Source organism: Haemaphysalis longicornis, unplaced genomic scaffold (assembly GCF_048455015.1).
Source record: "Haemaphysalis longicornis isolate Haplotype H1 unplaced genomic scaffold, Haemaphysalis longicornis Haplotype H1 scaffold_9, whole genome shotgun sequence".
NCBI lineage: Eukaryota > Metazoa > Arthropoda > Arachnida > Ixodida > Ixodidae > Haemaphysalis > Haemaphysalis longicornis.
In genome coordinates, this window is record NW_027526460.1 from 161,605,921 (window position 1) to 161,627,931 (window position 22,011).

General features: G+C 46.2%; 1 protein-coding gene and 1 pseudogene across 5 annotated transcripts in view; one reads left to right on the plus strand and one right to left on the minus strand.

Annotated features, from left to right (window-relative positions):
• LOC144152959 (copper homeostasis protein cutC homolog) overlaps positions 1–22,011 on the minus strand; it is a 58,905-nt gene that overhangs the window by 11,013 nt on the left and 25,881 nt on the right. For 4 of the 5 annotated variants that reach the window (XM_077684556.1, XM_077684557.1, XM_077684554.1 and 1 more), the window contains 3 exons: positions 9,779–9,819; positions 1,487–1,525; positions 99–232 (listed from right to left, as the gene is read on the minus strand). In XM_077684556.1, the coding sequence (XP_077540682.1) occupies positions 99–232; positions 1,487–1,525; positions 9,779–9,819 (214 nt within the window). The remainder of the gene's footprint in view (positions 1–98; positions 233–1,486; positions 1,526–9,778; positions 9,820–22,011) is intronic. The other variant, XM_077684555.1, reaches the window with a different exon arrangement.
• On the plus strand, positions 10,374–12,973 carry LOC144152441 (uncharacterized; annotated as a pseudogene).

Here is a 22,011-nt window from a genome sequence, read left to right on the forward strand (position 1 = left end):
AACTGCTACGTCCCACTTCTGTCTTGCGCCGCGCCTCTGTGCCGTCAAGTGTACGCCCCCAAAGAAGCCAACGGCTGGATGAACAGCCCCGTACGCACCTGCCTCTCGAGCCGGCCAATCAGCTCCATGCCCTGCTCCACACTGGCTGCCTGGCCACTGGTCAGCAGGCGTCGGAAGCCCAGCTCCACCACCCGCTCCAGGGCTGCTTCGGGAGCCCGGGCCACGTCGAACGCTGCCAGGGAAGGGCACCACACATGCGGCCCACGGCCGAATATCACAGGCCACGCATGACCGGCACTTCATTTGGACCCCACACTCCACCAGGCCCACACAGCACTAGGGGCAGTTGGTGGCACTGCACTCGCATGAACCAGCCTCCTCTGGGTGTCCCCCCTTCCCCCGCAAACAAACCCTGCGATGGATTAAGCAAAGGCGATCAAAGCTGTAGGCACTCGCTGGTGGGATGCACAAAGCCGCCACTGTTCTGACCGCACATCCCACCCATCTCCAAGGAGTCCCCATTTCCCGAACAGTGCACGTTCCCTGCATCAATCAAAGGCAGCGGTAGGCGACATGCTGACCGACCTCACACAGCAGCCCGCATTGGTGGAAATGAAACAGATACATTTGAAGGCTTGAAACAAGCTTTGAACCAGCTACCCCTGGCTGAAAATTGAAAATAAGCGTAACCGCACTGCCAGAAAAGCACTCTTTTCCAGGAAACGTCGGAGCAAAATGCCCATTCTCACATATCTCCCCCTGACATGAGGTGCTTGCACAGTGGCTGCTACAGCAAGCTGACCCACACCAAGGACAGCCAACGGGCACTGCCGATTCTCGGGCACTCCTCTGTCCCACCCCCAATGGAAATGCCGTTCTGCTGCTGCAGGCATGCTCCCCACATAGCTTTTGTTCCCCTTCAAATGGCAAACCCCGATGTTAGAAGACGTTGGTAAATTTACACGAAATGCATCGTGGCTCGCGAGTGATCTCAAAGTGCACTGTGGTTAACGTCCAGTGTGCATCTAACCGCGACCCCTTGTAGCAAAAATGAAGTGGGGCGAGTTCCACGCAGCAATGACAACCTCTGCCATCCCTTCCTAGAGCAAGTTGAGAGAAGCGCTAAGTCTAAAAGTGCGTCCACACGGTGGTCAAAGAGCCCAGTCACAAACAAAGAACAAACACGTACGTTGACTTTTCGGGCATTACTGAACCCTGGTACGTCATTTATGAGTAAAGGTGCACCGCTGCAGTCCTCGTTCATGATCAACGCAACTGTTCACTTGCCTAGAAGCCTCCCTTCCCCACCATTTCCAAGTAACCATTTTGACACAATGGACGCTCGCTTTCACGCATCATGGCGTGGCGAGCATAGCCCCGAAGGGGAAAAACTCCCACATATAAACAGCACCACCACTTCGTCTACTCTTCACCAGTCTTTGCCTCGCCCTGAAAGAAGGAACAGTCTGGCCCCCCGTGCACTCACCCCTGTGGAAAGTCGTGTCTGCATCTGGTCCAGCAGCGGCTGCAAGGCAGAGACAACTATGTCACGAAACCACGGCTTTAGACGAGTGGCCTCAGTTGGCCAGCGTCAACCACACCACACATCGGTCCACTGACCACCTATTTGCGACAATATATTCCGCACTGAGTGCACATTTCAGTGTGGGCCTGGTGTAACACCAATATCAACTACTGCAATTGCCGGGTATTTTCTATCAGTGCAATGCTCTGGCTCCTGCTCCCTTAAGGGGGCACACTGCTCTAAAAAAACTTTTTTAATTTTGAAGTAAACTCTGTGAAACTTGTCAGACTTGCTCCTTTTTTCCCACTGATTTCAAATATGGCATTGTTTTTTTCAGTTGGTCAATTAGTTCCCGAGAAAATTAGAGATAATTAACCATTGGGTCCCAGGTTGGGTACGCAAGCCTGACTGGTATGGGCAATTCTGCCTTTTGCGGCCCTGTAAGCCTGGTTCCACCCACCATGAGTACAAATAAGGTATTATTAAGTATTATTATTATTATTTTTGGAGAGACAATAGACAAAAAGTGTTGGTCATAGCAATATAATCTTTACATTTTTTAACACTACGAACACTGCTGAATGGAATAAGAGAATCGGTTTCTTGATGCACCACTTGAAACTAATTTTGCAGCTCATTAAACTTTGGTGGCACCAGTGGCAAGGAACCAGTTTGAATGCCCATTTCAAACACATTTCTTATTGCATTTACCAGTGTTCGTAGTATAGGGAGGCGAAACTAAAGTTTGCCAGGCGAGGGCAGCGCTGATTCTATCACGAAGAGGCGTCCTTTGCTTTCGAGGGACTCAGGAGAGTTCCCGCCACCCTTTGTATGCACCGGTTTAAAGGGACACTGAAGTGATTTGTAAACAATGCGGGATTACGAGCGCAAACTGTAGTCCGGAGTCCCTGGGCCCTGTTTCGACCACTCTGTGCGCGTTTACGCGAATTTATTTAGTAGAAAAATCAATTCGAAAATGCTGTCCTCCTCTCTTTACGCTCGCCCATTTTCTGTGGCGCTTTCGTGTGACGTCAGCAGGAGAGGAGCTGACAATTGGCTGCGCTACTGCACGGCTCGCCGACCTTCCGCGACCGAGTCAGTCGGCCCACCGTTTAGTCCGCCGGCCGCCAACGGGTCGGCGCAATTCGCTCGATCAGTTGAAACTAAGCCACAACATGTTTGGGAATGGAAGAATGCGCCTTTATTTACTTCGTTATTTTGTACACTGTATCTAGCTCCAAGTCAAGGTCGCTTCACACAAGCGCTGCACAAGCGCACATGCGACGCTTCGCTGACTGGTACGCCAGTAGGAAAATATAAGGCCTCTTGAAGGCGGGAGAAGAGTCAGCGAAGTCAATATAGGTACTAAGGAAATAAAATCAACTGATATTTTTACCGTACAGCGTAAAACTAGGGTGCGGGAAGCACTTTTTTGCACTGGGCGAACAAGCACAGCGGTCAGCAGCACGACTACACATCTGCGAACGCTTTCCCGTCTACGAAATGCAATTGCTAGACGTGAGCTATTGTGGAAACTCGGGGGACGCTTACTGCACGAGCGCAATACAACAAATAGTCACCTAAGCTGCTTGAAATAGTAAAACTAAATAAAAGTGTAAACTGGTTATACATTATATACCTTATCTTTTCCGTCGCCGCCAGCGGCCGCCTGTGGCCTAGTCGTCTGGGGTGCTAGGTATGTCATCGCAAATGTTTTGCCAGTCACAAGTTCGAATCGCCGCGGGTACGTGCTTTTTTTTTTTTTTTTTATGAGTTAACGTTTTTGTTTTTCGCCGATGTTTTCTATACTGAGTTCACCTTTTTTTGGGCCGCAACGTTCATTGCTCCACGAACTAGTCCACAGAACTCGCGCAGGCTGGCACTGCCGCGCTAGAGAGTTCTCGTTGGCGTGCAGTTGCCATAAGCACCGACTGCTTGCGGGCAGTGGGCACAGGCCAGAATCAACAGACCCTTGGCCTGGTGCGAACACGCTTTTTACGATACACCCATGAGCGAGGCAAGCTCCAAATATGGGGGAAAAGCGCATGCATTTGAGCGTCTGCGGGGATGCGGAGGGCGTTCATGCACTGCGTAGGACTCAGATAGTGAATGCTACGATTCCAAGCCGTCCTGGGAGGCTTATCTTATGCATTTTACAGCCGACAACATGGCAGAAGCGCGGTACTACGATAACTGGGATATTGAGAATGCCCATCCAACGACGCCATCGAATGTCAAACATGTTGTTTTACAGACCGAAACCGAAACTTGTTTGATTGTTAACCTTGGGCATCGTCCAATCACGGCGCCCCCTCCTGCCAACGTCACAGCTTAGTTTGTGCGGCCGCCGCAAACCGCGCATGGTAGTTTTTTTTCTTTCGCGCTTTGTAAAATAATTACCGATTTGTCAACCGGATAAACGATGAAAAGTGTGCTAATTTGAGCCAGTCTACACAAAGCAAGCAAAAACGGGAGCTTGACAAATTCACTTCAGTGTCCCTTTAAGTGGCTTGTGTAGCCAGCGGCCGCTGTGTTCGCATTCATGAGTAGGGGAGCTGGATGCCTCAGGCGGTGCAGAAGGACAGAATTGGGTCCGGAAGTGCGACAGCGTGCACCCCGAGCTGCATGTGCACTTGCCAGACGCGGCGGAGCGGGCCGGCGAGCGTCTGCTTAGTGCGCTGAAAAGCCGTCCACCAAACGCAGTCGTTTCGCGATGTCTGAGGTGGTGAAACTAAAAGCCAAGGGTCACCCACAATATTGTTGCACGGTCGGCTGCCACAACAGTAGCAAGACGAAGGATAAGAATTCGCCAGTGCGATTCTACAGATTATCGAGAAACCAAAAGGAAAGACGGCAAGCATGGATCACTGCGGTGTGAAGGGTCAAGTAGGCACCACATTTCTTACTGTGCTTTTCCACTTTCAGTTTACATTTCCCGTCATTCAAAATGCGAACTAGTGTCTGAAATTATTCTGAGTGTCCGGCTCCTTTTTCTCAAAAAATGCATGCTGCCAATTATTGCTTCCCACTATAATAAATGAACTTGGGAGTTGTTCAGCTGATGCTGTTCGATAACTTATAAAAGGATAAGGGCTTGCATTCTGCATGGATTAATATATATATATACCGTATTTACTCACGTAATAAGCCCTCCCACCACTTGCCTTCTTGAAAATTTACTTTTTTGTCACTTTGAATAAAAAATGCAGAGGGAATACCGTATAAACCGGATTATAGGTCGACCCGGTATATAGGTCGACCCCCTACCTTGAGGTGGGAAAAGTTGACAAAAAAAATAATTTGGCACAGAAGCGCACTCACAATGTCTATATTTATTTTCGACGCCCGTCTGTCACTGCCACTCACTATGCCTGCCGAAGTCACTCGTCCGAGCTCTCAGAGTCGTCCGAGGATGACTGCTTCGCACTGTCATCTTCCATGCCATCAGGCGCGTTGCTGATGGAGCACTTCCTGAACGCTCGTGTAACCATGTCGTCGGGCAGCGACTGCCCAGAGAAGGACACCCAGCTTGACACGGTCGCAACCGGCCCGTATAGGTCTTTTTGTTGTCGCCGGCTTTCCACTCATTGTACAGTTTGCGGAGCCGGTCCGCGCATGGCCTCCGGAGCAATCGTGAGCAAATTTCCCGGACGAAGTCCGCCACTTTGTTCTCCAACTCGGGGTGCACCGCTTGACGTCCACAGAACGATCGGTTTCGGGGGTTGCACGCGCACAGCTTAGCTTTCTGGCTCCGCCAGTACCGCACACTTTTCTCTGAAACGCCTAACTGGTGTTACGCCGCCATATTCCCATTCTGCTTGGTGATGCAACCACCGTCAGCTTAAACGCCGCGGTGAACTGCCGTCGACTGCCGCCACTCATCTCGGAACAGAGACGTACAGAAATGTACGCACGCACGCGTAATAGACGAGTAAAAGACGAAAAACTAGAGAAAAGCGAAATCAAATAAAGGCCTGATAGAGTGAGAGAGCAGTCCGACACGAATGGCAATTGGCGACGGACTACGCTTGCACATTGTTGCCAGACAACGATTTACATTCTGCCAATGACCGCTATATAAGACGAGGGGTGACTTTTGTGCGGACTTTTTTTGGAAAAAAACTCGACCTATATTCCGGTTTATACGGTATGTTTTTATCTCAGCATGGTTGCTGATCCCTTGGACCATTATCACGCTACAGTACGCGCAGAAATGCTAAAGACGCATTCCAACAAAAAGAAATCTCAACAGCAGCAAGAGACGTGAGCACAAGTGCCGTGGCTCACAATTTGAAAATTGCGCGCTTGCGGAGCATACCTTCTGAAAGCAAAACGAACCTTCTTGCGCCGCAAAGACGTTCCTGCGTGCGAACAAAGTACAAAACGTACTCCGCACTCCTCTGCTCTTGAGGTTCCGCGACTTTGCCATTACGCTCGTGGTTATGTTTTTCAGCTGTGTTCCGACCTTTTTTTTGTGCTCCTAGTGCGCGCCGTACAATGGGCCAGCACATGAGCTACACAGCCGGATTTAACTCTTTCGGGACCGCTCCATAGGCCATCGATCACATATGATCGATGGTTTCACGAGCCTGCAGAATACAAATTTTCGCTCGATGGAACACCTAGCAACATCTAGGAGATAGTTTGAAAACTATAGTTTTCTCTTTTGTGAAGTTTCTTTTTTTATCGCCAGGCGGCAACACATCAGATATTTTATTCTGACGGGCAGTGGTTTCGAATGTAAACAAACATGGCGTCATACTCGCGCGAGCACGATAAGAAATCTGCCTCATCTCGTCTCGCATATCTTCGCCTTCTACTGTGGATTTTAACGATGAGAGTGGCAGCGAAGAGTCAGAATGCGGCTTTAGAGATCGGATTTCAGCTCGAGTGAGGATTCAGGTGTCGATCAGCCTGGAACATCAAATCGCGCTCAAAGGTGGGTGTTGGTTTCGGTTTCAATTGTCTCTGGAGTAGGTATGTGCGCTTGAAATTTGTTCTGGCTGGTTTATATTTGTTCGCTAGGATGTTAACTACCTATGGTGGTGATCTCCTGCCACCATCTCAGAAAGGGATCAAGTTTTCGCCGAGACGAAAGCCCGGCGTGTGCCTGGGCGACGACGTAGCCATGGCCCTAGTGCCAAAGAGATCAAGCACAAAAGAAAAAAACCAGTTACACCTAGCCGCATCAAACTTTCCCGATGAAGAAACAAAGCATTGTGTTAGATTTTGTATATCCTGAAATAATTTTATTCTTTTTTTAATATTGTTATATTTACGCTTTTTTTCTATCATTTTCTGTAGTTTTTTTACGAAGTTCTTACTTTAAGATTTTTTCATGGTTCTATCGTGAGTGTTGAAGTAAAACTTGGTATTGTATGTCAAAGAACATATAATTAGCTGCATTTTGGTATATGCTAAGGTAGGATGGTGCCTTTGCTTTATGTAATAAAAAATTTGTAGCGAGACCTCACTTTTTCATCACTTTTTCGGGCGGTCCCGAAAGAGTTAAACTGAAGGTGGTGGACCATGCGTTGACGCCCATAAAAACCGCGCGACTGGGCAGCACTTCATGTACACTACGGGCGAAAACGAGGTTTTTGGGCAGGGAACAGGGGTCGCCGTGTGTTTCGTGGGTCCAAAGGAGGGAAGTTTCCCGGTGTCGGAAAAGAAGTTTTGGAGTGCCTTGCTAGCATGCAAAACGGTGCGCTGTGGGCCAACAAATGTGAGGCGGCAAGCAACTGTACTAAGGAGGACAGCTCCATCGCAAGTGGGGACCCACTAGCATGTTGCGAATAAAAAAGAATTTGATTACATAATTACCTAAGTGTTTTTACGAAAATGGCAAGGGTCTGACAGTGCTTCTCTTAGCAACTTTATTGTATGAAATTTCAACCTCTAAAACTGTTGCAATTTTTTCCCGCATAATGAACCCTCCCACCAAATTCATGGCGAATTTACTGGGAAAAAAGTGGGTTCATTACGCGAGTAAATACAGTATATATATTCCTGGTTGTATTACCTGTGTTAATGCTTGCTATTGTAGCTTGTGTTCTGGAGGAGATCAAGGCAAGTTGATTGCTGTTCGTGTGTATTTTTTTTGTTTTGTTTTTTCCTACATTTCCTAACAGTAGTTAAGACAGTTGTGAACCGCATTGCAAAGATAGTGAGGACGTCTTTGCCTACATTATGACTGTCGGAAGGAGATTCCCTCAATGTTTTTGCAGTCGATTGCACACACCCTTAAAAATAGTTTGTATAAATACTTTCACTACAGTGTCATTGTTGTTATTGTCAGCAATGAATGGGCAGCAGTCTTTAGTTAAGTGCCCACATTGCACTTTCCTTCACAGTCCTGATGGCACTTCATGAGCCCAGAGGGTGGACACGGATCTGCAGCTATCATTTTGTTGGCAATTGCAAAAGCGACGTAAGCCAACAGTCCTCGTAAAATGGAAATGTATCATCACATGGAAAATTTCTTTTCTGACAAAAATATTCTACCTGATGCACAATTCGGTTTTCATAGTGGTCGGTCAACGGAAAACGCACTTAAAGAACACGTAATGATAACATTGAGAAAAAAACTATGGTATACACTGGAGGTCTCTTTATTGACTTCAATCGAGCTTTTGATTGCCTGAACCATGATATCCTGATAAAAAAATTATCTACACGTGGTATTCGAGGAAAGGCTTCGGACTTCATACTACACAAACTCATACCTACACAACTGCCAGCAATGCATGTCTCTAGACATCCACAGGTCACCTTTTCTTTGTATTGCTAAAGGTGTACCGCAGGGAGGCATTTTGGGGCCCATGCTCTTTAACATGTATCTCAACGATATCAGAAAAATAAATGCAACTGTAAAATTTATTATGTACACAGACGACAGCACTACACTTATTTCCAGTCCTGATGTGAACGATTAAATTGCAAAATGTAATGACGTGCTTCGGAAGCAATCTGTATGGTCGCAGTCGAATAAAATTAGCAACAATTCCAATAAGACTAAAATAGCAATCTTTCGATCTAAAAGTAAAGCGCCTAACATGCAAAGTAACATAATTTATAGATAAAGTTATTGACATAGTGGACGAACACAAGGTTCTAGGAGTTGGAGGTACATTTTCTGCGCACCTAGGTTGGGATGCACACAGTTAACCTTTGTAATAAACTGTCCTCAGTCATTGGAGTGCTATCGCGATGCTGGGATTTCCTTCCTGCACAGGTCAAACTGCAAATTTACAACGCATTAGTTGCACTGCATGTAAACTATTGTAGCCTTGTGCGTACTATGACAAATAAGAAAAATGAAATAAAAATTCTGCGGTTGCAAAAGAAAATGGTCCGAAACATCGCCAATATACCGTATTTGGCATCGCCACAAAATGCGTTCCCAAAATATAAAATTATCAAAGTAAACCACTTGTACAGGTTTCGTATTTTAAGTTCATCTGTTTCTGCATCAAAAGCACTAAAAAGCGTCTTAGTATCACTCTCATCTCTAACAGCAAATGACGTTAGAGTATCACTCTCATCTCTAACAGCACGCACGCACAGCAAAGAACACTTTGTAGTGCCTAGACTCCACACTAATTATAAATATCAGGCTCTGCACTTCAACATTCCCATCATTCTCAATAAACACAGACATACAGGTTACCTTTTCCGCAAACAGTTGCGGCAATACCTCGTAAATTTGTAGTTTCCATCACTCTTACAATCGTTGCTGGTGTTTTGCATTTACGTGCTGTTGCTGTTTGCTGTTGTTTCATGTCTTCCAGCGTGTACAACTGTCTTTTTCTGTCCATTTGTACCAACTGTGAATTTTGAAATGGTAATTCTTGTACAACTTTTCGAATTCAGCTTATTGTGTTGTATAACTACGTACCAAGGATGTACTGAAAGAGTACATCCTTGGTACGTAGTTATGCTTTCGTTACAAGTGATTTTATTTTCTTGATCCCTGCCAAGTGAGGGTTTCGGGGCCACTGTCAAGCTGTCTTCAGCAGCTTCTAGCCCGGATGAACTTCCATTTTCTTTTGGAGAAAATAATCTTCTCTTATCTTAATTCGCTTTATTCACACAACATTCGGTTGTGCCTGAATCTTCGAAAAATTGCGAATGTGCATTTTTCCAATTGAATACATTTTGAATAAGGAAAATATTCCGTTCACATTTTCAAACCTCGACTATTCCCACACCGCTATCAATCAGGGAAGTCTCACTTCATTCCAACACACTCACCCAGCAAGCGGCGGCAGGTTGGAACGTCGACATCACCATCCCTACAAGAGAGCATTTTCACGGGTTTATTACTGGTACACTGGTCGACCCCTTTGAAAACTCGTGCTCTTTGAGAAAAACTGCGAGGAGAAAGGCTCTGGCGGGCATCTTGCACCCTGACAAGCTCGAATATGCAATGCAGGGCGGTAATTTGACAGGGTGTCAGTGGAGGATAAAGGCTGTGCTTTGGTGTCACCAACACTTCTAGATGTATTCCAGTGGTAAAAGTTTGCCTCAAAGTGGTGCTAAACAGGCTCCACAGTGCCATACCCATATACACTAGAGGGCAATCTGTTGCTGCTAACGTGTGGCGTCGTAGGCATCACCAAAGCAGCCAGGAATGTTCCTCTCATACTTGGCTTGGCTAGCCACATGGCTTCCTTCCGTTCACGAGGCCAGAATAAACAAAACAGCACAACAAGTTTATTGTTCGTATTGCATAATTCCTGGCAAATATATTTGTTGCGCTCCACTTCTCTGCTAATAAAACAAATAGTTTTTTGCAATGATATTGTTATTTGCAGCCGCAGGCAACCTTTGAGCGTGCTGGTGAGCCATGCCAAAAGCCAGTGGAACTGCTCCAACCCGGTACGAGGGGACGCTCGCTGAGGCCCAGCTCACCCATGTACGCGTGCGAGACTCCCCTCTAGCAGATGTTAGTGTAGAACTGATAGGGCTCAGTTTGTAATGCCGCATTCCGCTCTAAACAGAATGCAAACCATGTGGTTTTAAAGCTGGCGTGCAAAATTTTCAAATTTAAGCTCGTGCTGGAGGTCTCCAGTGGAGCGCCGGCATTTATGAGCAGGGACGGGTCACAATTTCTGCACCAAAGCTGATGGGCTGGACAGGCAGCGTGACCGCAGTGGAAGGAGAGCAGGCAGCGGAAACTGTGACAGTTACACGGAAAAAGTGTCTGCTTGATCACACATTGTTCGAACCCATTTGTTCTGCATGCGAGATGTACAATATCTCTGAGCGTCGAAGGCATTCACTTCATCGCGTGTATGGCGTGGTTCCCTCTAGCGGTACAAGATGAACGCAACTACAAATTCAAATTTCAGGAGTTTGCCACGCTGAAACTCCATTGCGCCCACGACTGATGTTCTTTGCAGGGAAGAAAAAAAAAACCACAAGACATACTGAAGTATACTTCTAAATTTTGCACTAGCGTGATGCATCACAGCCAGGAGTGGAGCCACACACAAACAAGGGGAGTACGTGCTCCAAGCTCCATTCCAATCACAAAAGCGTTCTCTTCACTGAAAGCAGTTTACAGTGCACTCTACAGAGGCGTGTTACGGGCAGGAGGGACGTCATATGGGCCAGCACTTTTTTAAAAAACTGCACATTGGCACTGAAGTGATACGATCAAACACGACTGCATTCGAACCCACCTATAACGATCTATTGGTTATAACGACCATATTTCGGTGCAGTTACGGCTTTCCTATGCCAGCTATCGAAACGGTGTCCAGATGCACCGAACGTTTTTCAAAGCGTCCTAGTTTTACAACAAGCACTTCCAACACCGTCGCAGTAAAAATATGCCGCATACGAAATGAAAAAATATATCAACACTCCTTTAAAAGGGTCATGCTGACAAAATACAAGTTTGTTTTATTCGTAAGATTTTGGGTTTTATAGTGCCTCCAGTGCTTGTCCAGCAGCAAATGATGCCGTATTCACTGAGAAATCAATCATTGTACGTTAAAATTTTTATTCTCCCACCAAATCGTGTGATTTGGTGATGTCTGCCATGAAGTCAGAAGGGCGGGTTTTCAAATGAACTTCAAGTGCGTCATTGGGCTGTGCAGCCTTGCTTGCCGTCAGTCGTCCCAGATGGCGCTCCAAGATTGCCCAAACATTCGTCGGGCGATTAGCACAACTGACAGTGAAGGTAGGCGCTCCGTTCAACTGCCTCCATTAAAAATATGTGATAATACGAGTGCGTTCTTGCCGGCAGCACAGCTTCCTCAGTTTTGGGTTGCCATGGATGACTGTGTCAATCGAAATATCTTTACTTCAACGAGCTATCCGACACACGTTCGAAAACTGGAATATATTCCCTCCTCTTTCTGTTCTCTTCATCATGGCATCTTTCAGCGCTGTGCACTGAATGAGTGCGGACGCTTTTTTCGTCGCTCCCGTTTTTTGGCGCTCTTGCGCATGTGCGACACACTTTTTCCATCGGCATGACCAAGTCAAAGGATACCTGCCCATCTTGCAATGAAGCTTTTGTTGGCCGGCAACAATTCCTGCGTTGCTGCGGCCCTTGTGGACGCCACTTTCACTGCAAATGTATTAATGTGGTGGGCCAAGACTACGAGTCCTACATGGTCACCGGGGAGAGCACCTACAAGTGCCATTCCTGCACCCGGCGAAACGATGAAGAAGGCCGACTGGGAAGCATGCGTCATTAGCTGCCGCCAGCGGTGCAGCTGTGGGTGATGATGCTGGGCTGCGAGAACTGGTCGTTGCCCTGTTCGAGAAGATTGATGCGCTGTCCTTGGATGTGCGATGACTTAAGAGTGACAATGAGTCATTGCGCCTTCACCTCGCCAGCAACACTGACTTACTGCGCAAGCATATTGGCTCATCGTGTACATCGAACGCGGCTTCGGCTGATGTTTCGGCCCTTCCTTCAAACAGAAGCAAGCGGCAAAGGGGGTGGTGCGGTGCACATGCCGCCAAACTCAATAGAAAACACCCGAAAACACCCGAAAACGTCCGCCGGAAAATGACGGTTCACATGTTTTCAGTTCTCGTCCTTCGTACTTGGATGCTCTACAAAAGTCCGGTGACGTGACCGGTTTCGCTCCAAAACGACAGTACATAAAAGCCAGCGTGGGAAAAGCAGGAAAGAGCAAGCTTGTTTCTGTTCCCTGTGTTTTAACAGAACGAGCGCTCTTTGTGTCAAGGCTGGACCCGGCGACGACTGCTGCGGACATCCGGGATGACCTCGCTGCAACGCTTCCAGAAATTGAAGTGACGTGCACAAAACTGCCATCGAGGTATGCCACATATGCGTCTTTTCATGTCTCTGTGAAAGCTGAGCAGTTTGATTTGATTAATGAGGCAAATGTGTGGCCTGTGGGCTGCATCTTTCGGCCTTTTTGGGGTAAGCTGTGTGCCAAAGAAAGTGTTGAGGACGAATAATTGAGTGCTTCCTTCTTTTTTTTTTTTTTTTTTCCTAACAAGCATGAACTGTTCCCTTTATTATCAAAATGTACGTGGCATTTGGACGAAGTCTAATCAGTTCTTGGAAAACGTTTTAACAAATGAATATGATGTTCTTTGCCTCACAGAGACGTGGTTAAATCACAATTTCAATTCTGCTGAATACTTCCGGCGGGAGTACGATGTGTGTAGGGCTGACCGTGACTATGACACACTTACTGTCAAGTATGGGGGCGGTGTCCTAATCGCTCTAAGAAAGGTGTTTCAAGCAAGACGTCGTCGGAATTTGGAAGTATATGCAGAGAGCGTGTGGGTAGAAGTAAACACGACAGATCAGATAAAGCTTTTGATTGGTACGTTTTACTATCCCCCAAGATATTCTTCCGTCTTATTCAATGAGCAAATGACTGAACTTGGTGATATGTTGAACAACCAAAATTGCCGACTGATGATAGCTGGAGACTTCAATATTCCCCAGATACGATGGAATTCTACTGAGACCTCATTGCAGAGCAGAGACTCAAAAGGGGAATCGCTACTACAGTTCATGCACTTGCTAAATCTTACTCAACGCAACAACATAGAAAATCCAGCGGGCAATATACTTGATCTTGTATTGTCAACCTTTCCTTTCAGCGAATGTTTGACGAGTGCAGACCCACTCGTCCCGCCTGATGCATGGCATGTTTCCTTCTCTTTCACCTTTATAATTCATCGTCCGCAGAGGAACTATCTTGAATGTGAAAAATTCTTGTTTTCTAAAGGTGATTATTTAGGCCTGTTTCTGTATTTACGTGATCATGATTGGTAATGTGTTCTTAACATCCGTGATGCAAACGAAGCTTTTCATGCCCTCACAAGTGTTGTACAAGAAGCAATGCTGTTATTTATACCTAAACATAAATGTTTTAGAAGTAGCTATCCTCCATGGTTTTCACGTGAACTGAAACACTTGCTACGCAAAAAAATTACGGTATCACCGAAAGTATATGTCACGCGAAGCGAATATTGGCGTCAAAAATTCCGTGAAGCCCGCGCCCTAGTAAAAGTAGCCTACAAACGTGATGTTGTGAAAGAAGATGTTCTCCGATTCCCGCGCATGCTGGCATTATCATCATCATTATGTAAATAGAATTCATGGTTCCCTCTGCACGTCCCGGCCCTTTGTCTCCTGGTTTTCCACAACATTGGTGCCGAAACCCGGGAACGAAACCCCCTCGACGACTCGGAAGTATCCGACCTTGGGTTCAACAACGATGGAAGCCAGAGACCGCACCGATGCCGACGGACGTGCCTACATACCGAAGGGCCCATGAGAACTGTTTACTACAGCGGAATCTCATCGCGTGTTGTGGAATTTGGGTGAGTCAATCGAGAGCCGCATTTCACTGTGGAAGAATATGACGGCGGACGCGGGAAAAGAGGACAGTTTATTGAAGCTTCCTGCTATCAGAATCATTACCATAAAACGACAGGCACTTCGTGCACTAATACAGAATATTCGAGCAGAAGCCCTTGCCGCAGTGACCTGCCCGCAGCCCAGTGACCTAGCGCTCAAAAGCCTTCTTTATCGCCTCCAAGAACACGAAGCCAAGCTGAAACAGCTTGACAAAGAGCTTGAGCCTCACGCAGCCCCCGAATATCTCGAAGAGGAATTTACCACATGCTTTGAATATGAGGAGATTATCATCGACACGAGAACAAGATTACGGTGCGCCTTACAAGACGGGATCACAACAGAATATCAGCGTACTGCTGATGTATTATCCGGCATCTCCGACTCTTCGCTCCTAAAGAAGTCTTCAGATAATCGTGCTCCGCATAATTCAATTCCGACACCGCCCATTACAATCGAGTACCCCGCTAATGAAGCCGTTCCGGGTGACGCTTCAGCAGAAGATTTCCCAACTAAAAACCGTGAATTCATTCGTCCGAAGCACTCAGAGAAAACACCTAACGACAGTGACCAATGTCAGCGTGAGCCACCCTCAACAGTACTCGGCCAGGAGCAACTCCCACGGGGCCCGGATTACGACATGCTTCAGCGGATGCATAGCGCACGCAAGGCAGCAGCAAAGATAGGCCTGAAGAACCGATCCAAAGCCCTTTCTCCTTGCCAAACGTCATTCGCATCAATCAGACCTTCTCCCAAGCGCTCGACCCGTTTGACAGTTCAACTGAGGAAGCGCATCAATGACTGGACACTGTACGAACGCGGAAAGTTTAGGAGACCACCGAAGTCCTTGATTAGGCGCACCAAACAGACAAACCCTCGGATGCGACAGAAAACTCCTCTGTTAAGCAAGGACCCCACAGCAGAAGAATACAGTGAAACCAGCACGTGGGATCTACACAAGTATCATCATCGACGGCTTCTGATCCCAAAGAAAATCGGCGAAACTCATGAGGAACTTACTTTCATCCAGCAAACTGTGATTGTTGTCTACAAGTCCGGAACTGCACACAAGTATGTTTGTCGGAAGCGCAATCGACGCTACAAACACCGCTGGAAGATCAAGCTGTCCTGATGGAACTGGACGAACACAGAAAGTGACCATGCCAGTGAAACGGACTACAGGGACGGGACAACTAGTTTATTCACTCTGTTGGGGCGGGGAGGATGTTGTGAAAGAAGATGTTCTCCGATTCCCGCGCATGCTGGCATTATCATCATCATTATGTAAATAGAATTCATGGTTCCCTCTGCACGTCCCGGCCCTTTGTCTCCTGGTTTTCCACAACATTGAACAGGGTCGCGTGGAGCGCGAGCGCGTGCCACCGCTCGGTCCGTGCTGGTGAAGATGATGATGATCAGCGTCTTCTGCTATGTACGAAGAGGAAGAAGTTCCTACATTCTCCCACAGTGACAACGGCAGACCATGAAGTCCCTGAAGACAAGCTTGGACGTAAGTTCTGGGAACTTGAAGCCATGGGGATACTGGGAGACGACCAAGAACGCCACACAAGCACAATATTGGAGGATTTTCAGTTTACTATTTCCAAAGTCGATAGGCGATATGAAGTGGCTTTACCGTGGAAGTTTGATCCGACGGAATCCCTTGGAGACAACAGATCCGAAGCCCTGCGACGCTTGAATGTTCTAGTTAGGCGACTCTTGAAGAAAAAAGATTTGCTAGCAAGATATGACAAGGCTATACGGCAGTATCTGGTCGACGGGCATGCTGAAGTAGTGCCAAAGCGTGACACGTGCGAAGACAGGCCGCTATACTACATGCCCCATAGGGAGGTTCTCAAAGAAGACCGCGTCACTACAAAACTTCGAGTGGTCTTTGATGCCTCTTCGTCCCGACCACCCAGCCTTTCCCTGAATGACTGCTTGGACAAGGGCGTGAATTTGAATCCGGACATTCTGGAACTTTTACTGAGGTTCAGACGACACAGATTCGGACTTAGCGCCGATGTTCAGAAAGCCTTCCTGCAAATTGGAATACAAGAAAAGGACCGGGATGCTTTTCGGTTCCTTTGGTATTCGAACGTACCGACAGGAACTCCTTCAGATCGCCTAGAAGAGTGGCGCATGACTCGTGTTCCGTTTGGAGCAACATCGAGCCCCTTTATGCTCTCCGCAACGATTCGACACCACCTCAGCCAAGTTTCGGAAGACAAGAAAGAAACAGCAGAACTCTTAAAATCATCGTTCTATGTTGATGATTTGTTGACCGGAGCCGAAAGCGAAGAGGAGGCTGTACGTATCTATAAACGGAGTAACGAGATCATGGCCGATGGAGGGATGCTACTTAAGAAGTGATCAACTAATTCCTGTCAACTACAAATTTTATTTGACAGCAACGAGAAACAAATGGCCGCACTGAGGAAAGAGGAACCAGTCCTACCATCGAAGGATAGAAAGGTTTTCGGCATTGGTTGGGATGACGACGATGCACTTCATGTCAGCATGAAGTCAACAATACCTTTGTTGAACAAAATACCAGCAACAAAGCGGATTGTGCTACAAGCAATCGCAGGAATTTTCGACCCACTCGGAGTGATATGCCCACTCGTCATCAAGGGCAAAATGCTGTTTCAGCGACTCTGGACAGAAAAGATCAGTTGGGATTTGCCTCTGCCTCCGCACATGCAGGAAGAATGGTCGAATTGGTCGAACAATGTCCGCAAACTAGAAGACATCAGAATTCCCCGCTACCTGTTTTATGGGCATGAGAAACCACCTGGAAACTTGGAGGTACACGTTTTTTCTGATGCGAGTCCTCAAGCCTATGGCGCCGTGGCGTACCTTCGTTTTTTGAGCAACACCACATCAGCAGAGACTACGTTCTTGTTTTCGAAGTCGAGAGTAGCACCAATCCGAAAGTTGACAGTGCCCAAACTCGAACTTATGGGAACTCTCGTAGCCGCAAGAATGGGGGAATACCTGAACAAGAAGGTCTTCTACGGCACTACAACCATTTGGTACTGGACGGATTCGTCAATCTCGTTGGGATGGATAACTGGTAAGAAAAAGCTGGAACCATTTGTCGCTAACCGAGTTTCCGAAATTCGTCGGACGACTGATCCCTCACAATGGAGACACTGTCCTGGATCAAATAACCCAGCCGATCTAATCACACGAGGTTGTTCGGCTGAAGAGCTACTCGGAAACCAACTGTGGTGGAAAGGTCCTGAGTGGCTGAGACTGACTCCGAATGCATGGCCTGAGAATATTCTTAGCGTTCACCCCGACTATTCTATGCCAAACACTGTACACGTCGTACTCACCGGTTGCACACGAAGCATCGAAGCCGACGTCGTAGATATTCACAAATTCAGTGACTTTCATAAGCTGATCAGAGTAATGTCATGGGTATTACGGTTCTGTTTCAAGACACGTGAGCGTCCCAAGGGTCCGCTCACTACACGAGAACTCCAGTCAGCGGAGCGGTTTCTGATAAAACAAGAGCAAGAGAAACACTACAAGCAAGAACTCGCCGATTTAAAAACATCGAGGATTTGCAAAACTTCGCCTATCATGACGCTTCAACCATTCATTGACGACTACGGCCTGATGCGCGCCCGAAGCCGACTGTCTAATTTTCAAGTCACCGAAGAAACTAAAAACCCGGTGATATTACCTACCAAGAGCCATTTGACGGACCTAATAATTACCGCTACTCACCGTAGACTCCTGCACAGCGGGGTCCGAGACGTCCTGATAGACCTTCGGGAACGATTCTGGGTACTAAAGGCCCGTCAGCGCATCAAATCCATAATTTATAGATGCCCAACTTGTCGAAAATACAAGGCGAATCCAGGTTCTGCTTCTACACCACCGGTTCCAGCTGACAGACTTCGGAAGTCAAGTCCGTTCGACGTCGTCGGCATTGACTTTGCTGGACCACTGCTGGTTAAAGACGGAATGACAAAGACGTATATTCTTTTGGTAACTTGTGCCGTGACGAGAGCCATACACTTGGAACAAGTTTCCAGTCTAAAGACAGACTCGTTCATCTTGGCATTCAAGCGATATATAGCGAGAAGAGGAGTGCCCAGTACCATCTACTCCGACAATGGCAATACTTTTAGACGCGCCAACCGAGAGCTACGATCACTCTTCCGAGTTTCCGCTTCTCCTGAAATTCAAGACTTCTGCACTAAACAGGCGATAACTTGGAAGTTCAACGCAGAAGCTGCACCCTGGTGGGGAGCTTTTTGGGAGAGACTTGTTGGCCGCGTGAAGCGAGCACTGCGAACTGTTCTCGGCAGAGCTTCAGTGAATGCAGAACAATTGAACACCATCCTGTGTGAAATTGAAGCGGTAGTTAACTCCCGCCCGCTTACTTTTGTGAGCAATTCCATCGGTGAGCCTGAAGTTTTGACCCCAGCTCACTTTCTCATCGGTAAGCGACTGACTGCTCTACCCACCGTTCAACTCGATCTCCTGGAACAACGTGCTACCGACATAACCAAAAAATGGTATTATCGACAGTCTCTGATGAACGCATTTTGGCTACGATGGGAGAAGGAGTATGTGCTTCAGCTTTCATCGTTTCATCATGTCCATACAAAGAATTCCGCACCTCTCAAGATTGGAGACGTCGTCCTTATAGAAGGAAGAGGCCCAAGAGGATTGTGGAAAACGGGAGTAATAGAGCAGACATTTCCTGGGCGTGACAACGCAGTTCGTGCATGCAAAGTTCGACTTTCGGCGGGACAGTTCTTGACGCGTCCCGTACAAAAGTTGTATCCCCTGGAAATCGTCAAGAGCCCGGGGGAGGATGTTGTGGAAGTAGAGGAGGAAAAAGAGGGCGTGCACATTATCATCATTAGTAAATAAAAGAAAGTGGAAGTGCGTTCCCAGTTCTGCCCTACCCTGGCGTCCTGGTTTCTTGCGGTTCACAACACGTGATAAGAAAGTACATTTACATTCAGTTGAATCTAATTTAAATCGTGAGCCAAAACTATTTTGGAGATATGTGAAAGATATTTCAACACCTCGAACGAGCATCATGTTAGCCCAGGATGGAACGGTGATGGACAAACCTAAGGATGTAGCTGACTGCTTTGCGGATTATTTTCATTCTGTCCTGCCTGCAAACACCTTTCCTTCGAACTCACATTGTACCTTTTTTCCTTCAAACGACCGCGGTAATGTGTTGCACACGTTTTCTTTTTCCCAATGTGATATCGAAAGGGTGATATCAGCACTGAAACCAAAGTTCTCGCTCGCTTTCGATGGCATTCCTAGCTTCATAGTTAAAGGATGCAGCACGATATTTGTGCCCGTTTTGACTCATATCTACAACGTTTCTCTTTCGAACGGAATTTTTCCTGAGTTACTGAAAAACGGCTTAATTTTTCCTGTACATAAATCTGGTGATTCATGTGACGTCACTAAATAGCGACCTATAACTTTGCAGAGCCCTTTTGCGAAAGTTTCCGAAATTGCCCTGTTTCATCACCTATGGTTCTTTTTTAAACGTCAGATCGGGAATGCACAACATGGGTTCTATAAAGGCCGATCCGTAGAAACTAATCTAATGACATTTTTGGAGTACACAAGTTATTATATTGAAAATCGTGGCCAGGTTGATGCCGTGTACTTTGATCTGTCCAAAGCGTTTGACTTAGTTGACCACCAGAGACTGGTTGAAAAGTTAGGCGCGTATGGCGTGTGCAATCAACTTTGTACTTTCTTTATGGATTATTTGTCCGGTAGATGTAATTACGTGCGCGTTAACGGTGTGCTGTCCAAGCCTTTTATTTCTACTTCTGGCGTTCCACAAGGATCTATTTTGGGCCCTCTCTTGTTTAATGTATTTATTAACGATATTACATGCTGTGTCGAAAATTCCCGCACCCTTTTGTATGCAGATGATATTAAATTGTTAGATGACTGCGTCCTACTTAAGTCTGACATCTTAAATATAGTTAATTGGTGTGCTGAAAATAAGCTGTTGATTAATGTCACCAAAACTTGTGTATTGACTTTCACTAGAAAAAGTCTTGCTGTGCTACATGATTACACACTAAATGGAACAGTGCTCAAACGGGTTAAAGAAAGTCGTGATCTTGGCATTGTTGTAGATTCAGAACTGCATTTTCGTTCGCATGTTGATTCTGTTGTGAACAAGGCCTACAGCCTCTTGGGAATTGTGTCGCGAATTACGAGGTCTTTTTCTAATTCTTTATGTTTTGTTCGATTATTCTTAACTATGGTGATCCCAAAAATTCATTTTGTATCTGTTGTTTGGAACAGGTTGGGCATAACAAGTAGCGCTAAGCTTGAAAATGTACAAAGACGTTTTATTAGAAGTATACGACAGGCATTTTGATCGCCAAGTTTACTATCAGTATGAAAACATGTTGGAGAAATTGCATTTGGCTACATTGTCTAAAAAGAGGCTTGACACGGATTCGATATTTTTGTTTAAGTCTTTACACAGCATCATTGATTGTGAAGACCTTACGTCATCAATTGAGATTAGAGTTCCCGGTAAGTCTTTTCGTGAATTTCTTTTATTTCGAATCAGTTCTACTAGTTCTCCTATGCAAAGATCGCTTAGACTGTACAATGAAAAGGCAAGTCACCTTGATATTTTTAACAAAAATTTGCATTTGTTTAAGCTTGCTTTGACTGAAGTGCATTGATCGTATTTTTTTTCTTTCTCCTTCTATTTATTTTTCCTGGTTTCAGGCTACATATATAGTTGTTTGTGTTTGCATAAAATTTTGTGTTTCATCCTGTGCACCCCCGCTTAAGGCCATTGGCTGTTGGTGGGCACGTAGAAATAAATATGATGATGATGATGATGATAATGATGATGATCTTTCTATGGTAGTTATCTGGATGTATCAGAACTGAGCCGATACGCCCCCACCCACTCTAAGGCAAGGTTTAACTGCATTCTGTTCAATCTGCAGTCTGGAAGAAATAAACACGACAGCCTAGAATGCTTTTCTCGCGCAGTAGGGGTAATATTCGATGTAGTAATGCTTCCTGAGACGTGGTTCAGTTGTGAACATGACGTGTTTCACAAGCCTGGATACCAATCCTATTTTATGAATCGCACTGACCGTCGCAAAGGTGGCGTTTCTGCCCTGACTTCGGACAATCCCAACTGCGAACTGCAACCAGAATTCAATGCCGCCACGCCTGATTATGAAACACTGGTCCTTCAGTCCAGCTGAACCACATTTTCTGTTTGTTACCGTCCACCCTCCAGAGATACTAGCCAGTTTTTTTCATTTCTGAATTCCATTCTTGAGTTCGTAAATAAGAACAAACATCAATTAATTCCTGGTGGCAAATATAAACTGGCTGGCTGATAACAGCGTAAAAATAAATCTAGAAGTACTGTTAAACACTCACCCGTGTAAGAATGTTAATAGCATCACCCACACGCATAACACAAACCAGTATTAATACATCTTGTGTGAAATGTGGAGTCTTAATTATGCGATAAGCGATCACCTTCCGATTTTCTTCTCTGCTGACATATCATTAACACAAGCAAACTCCCAGAACGATCATTTCGTTACCGCGCAATTAACCCTGAGAC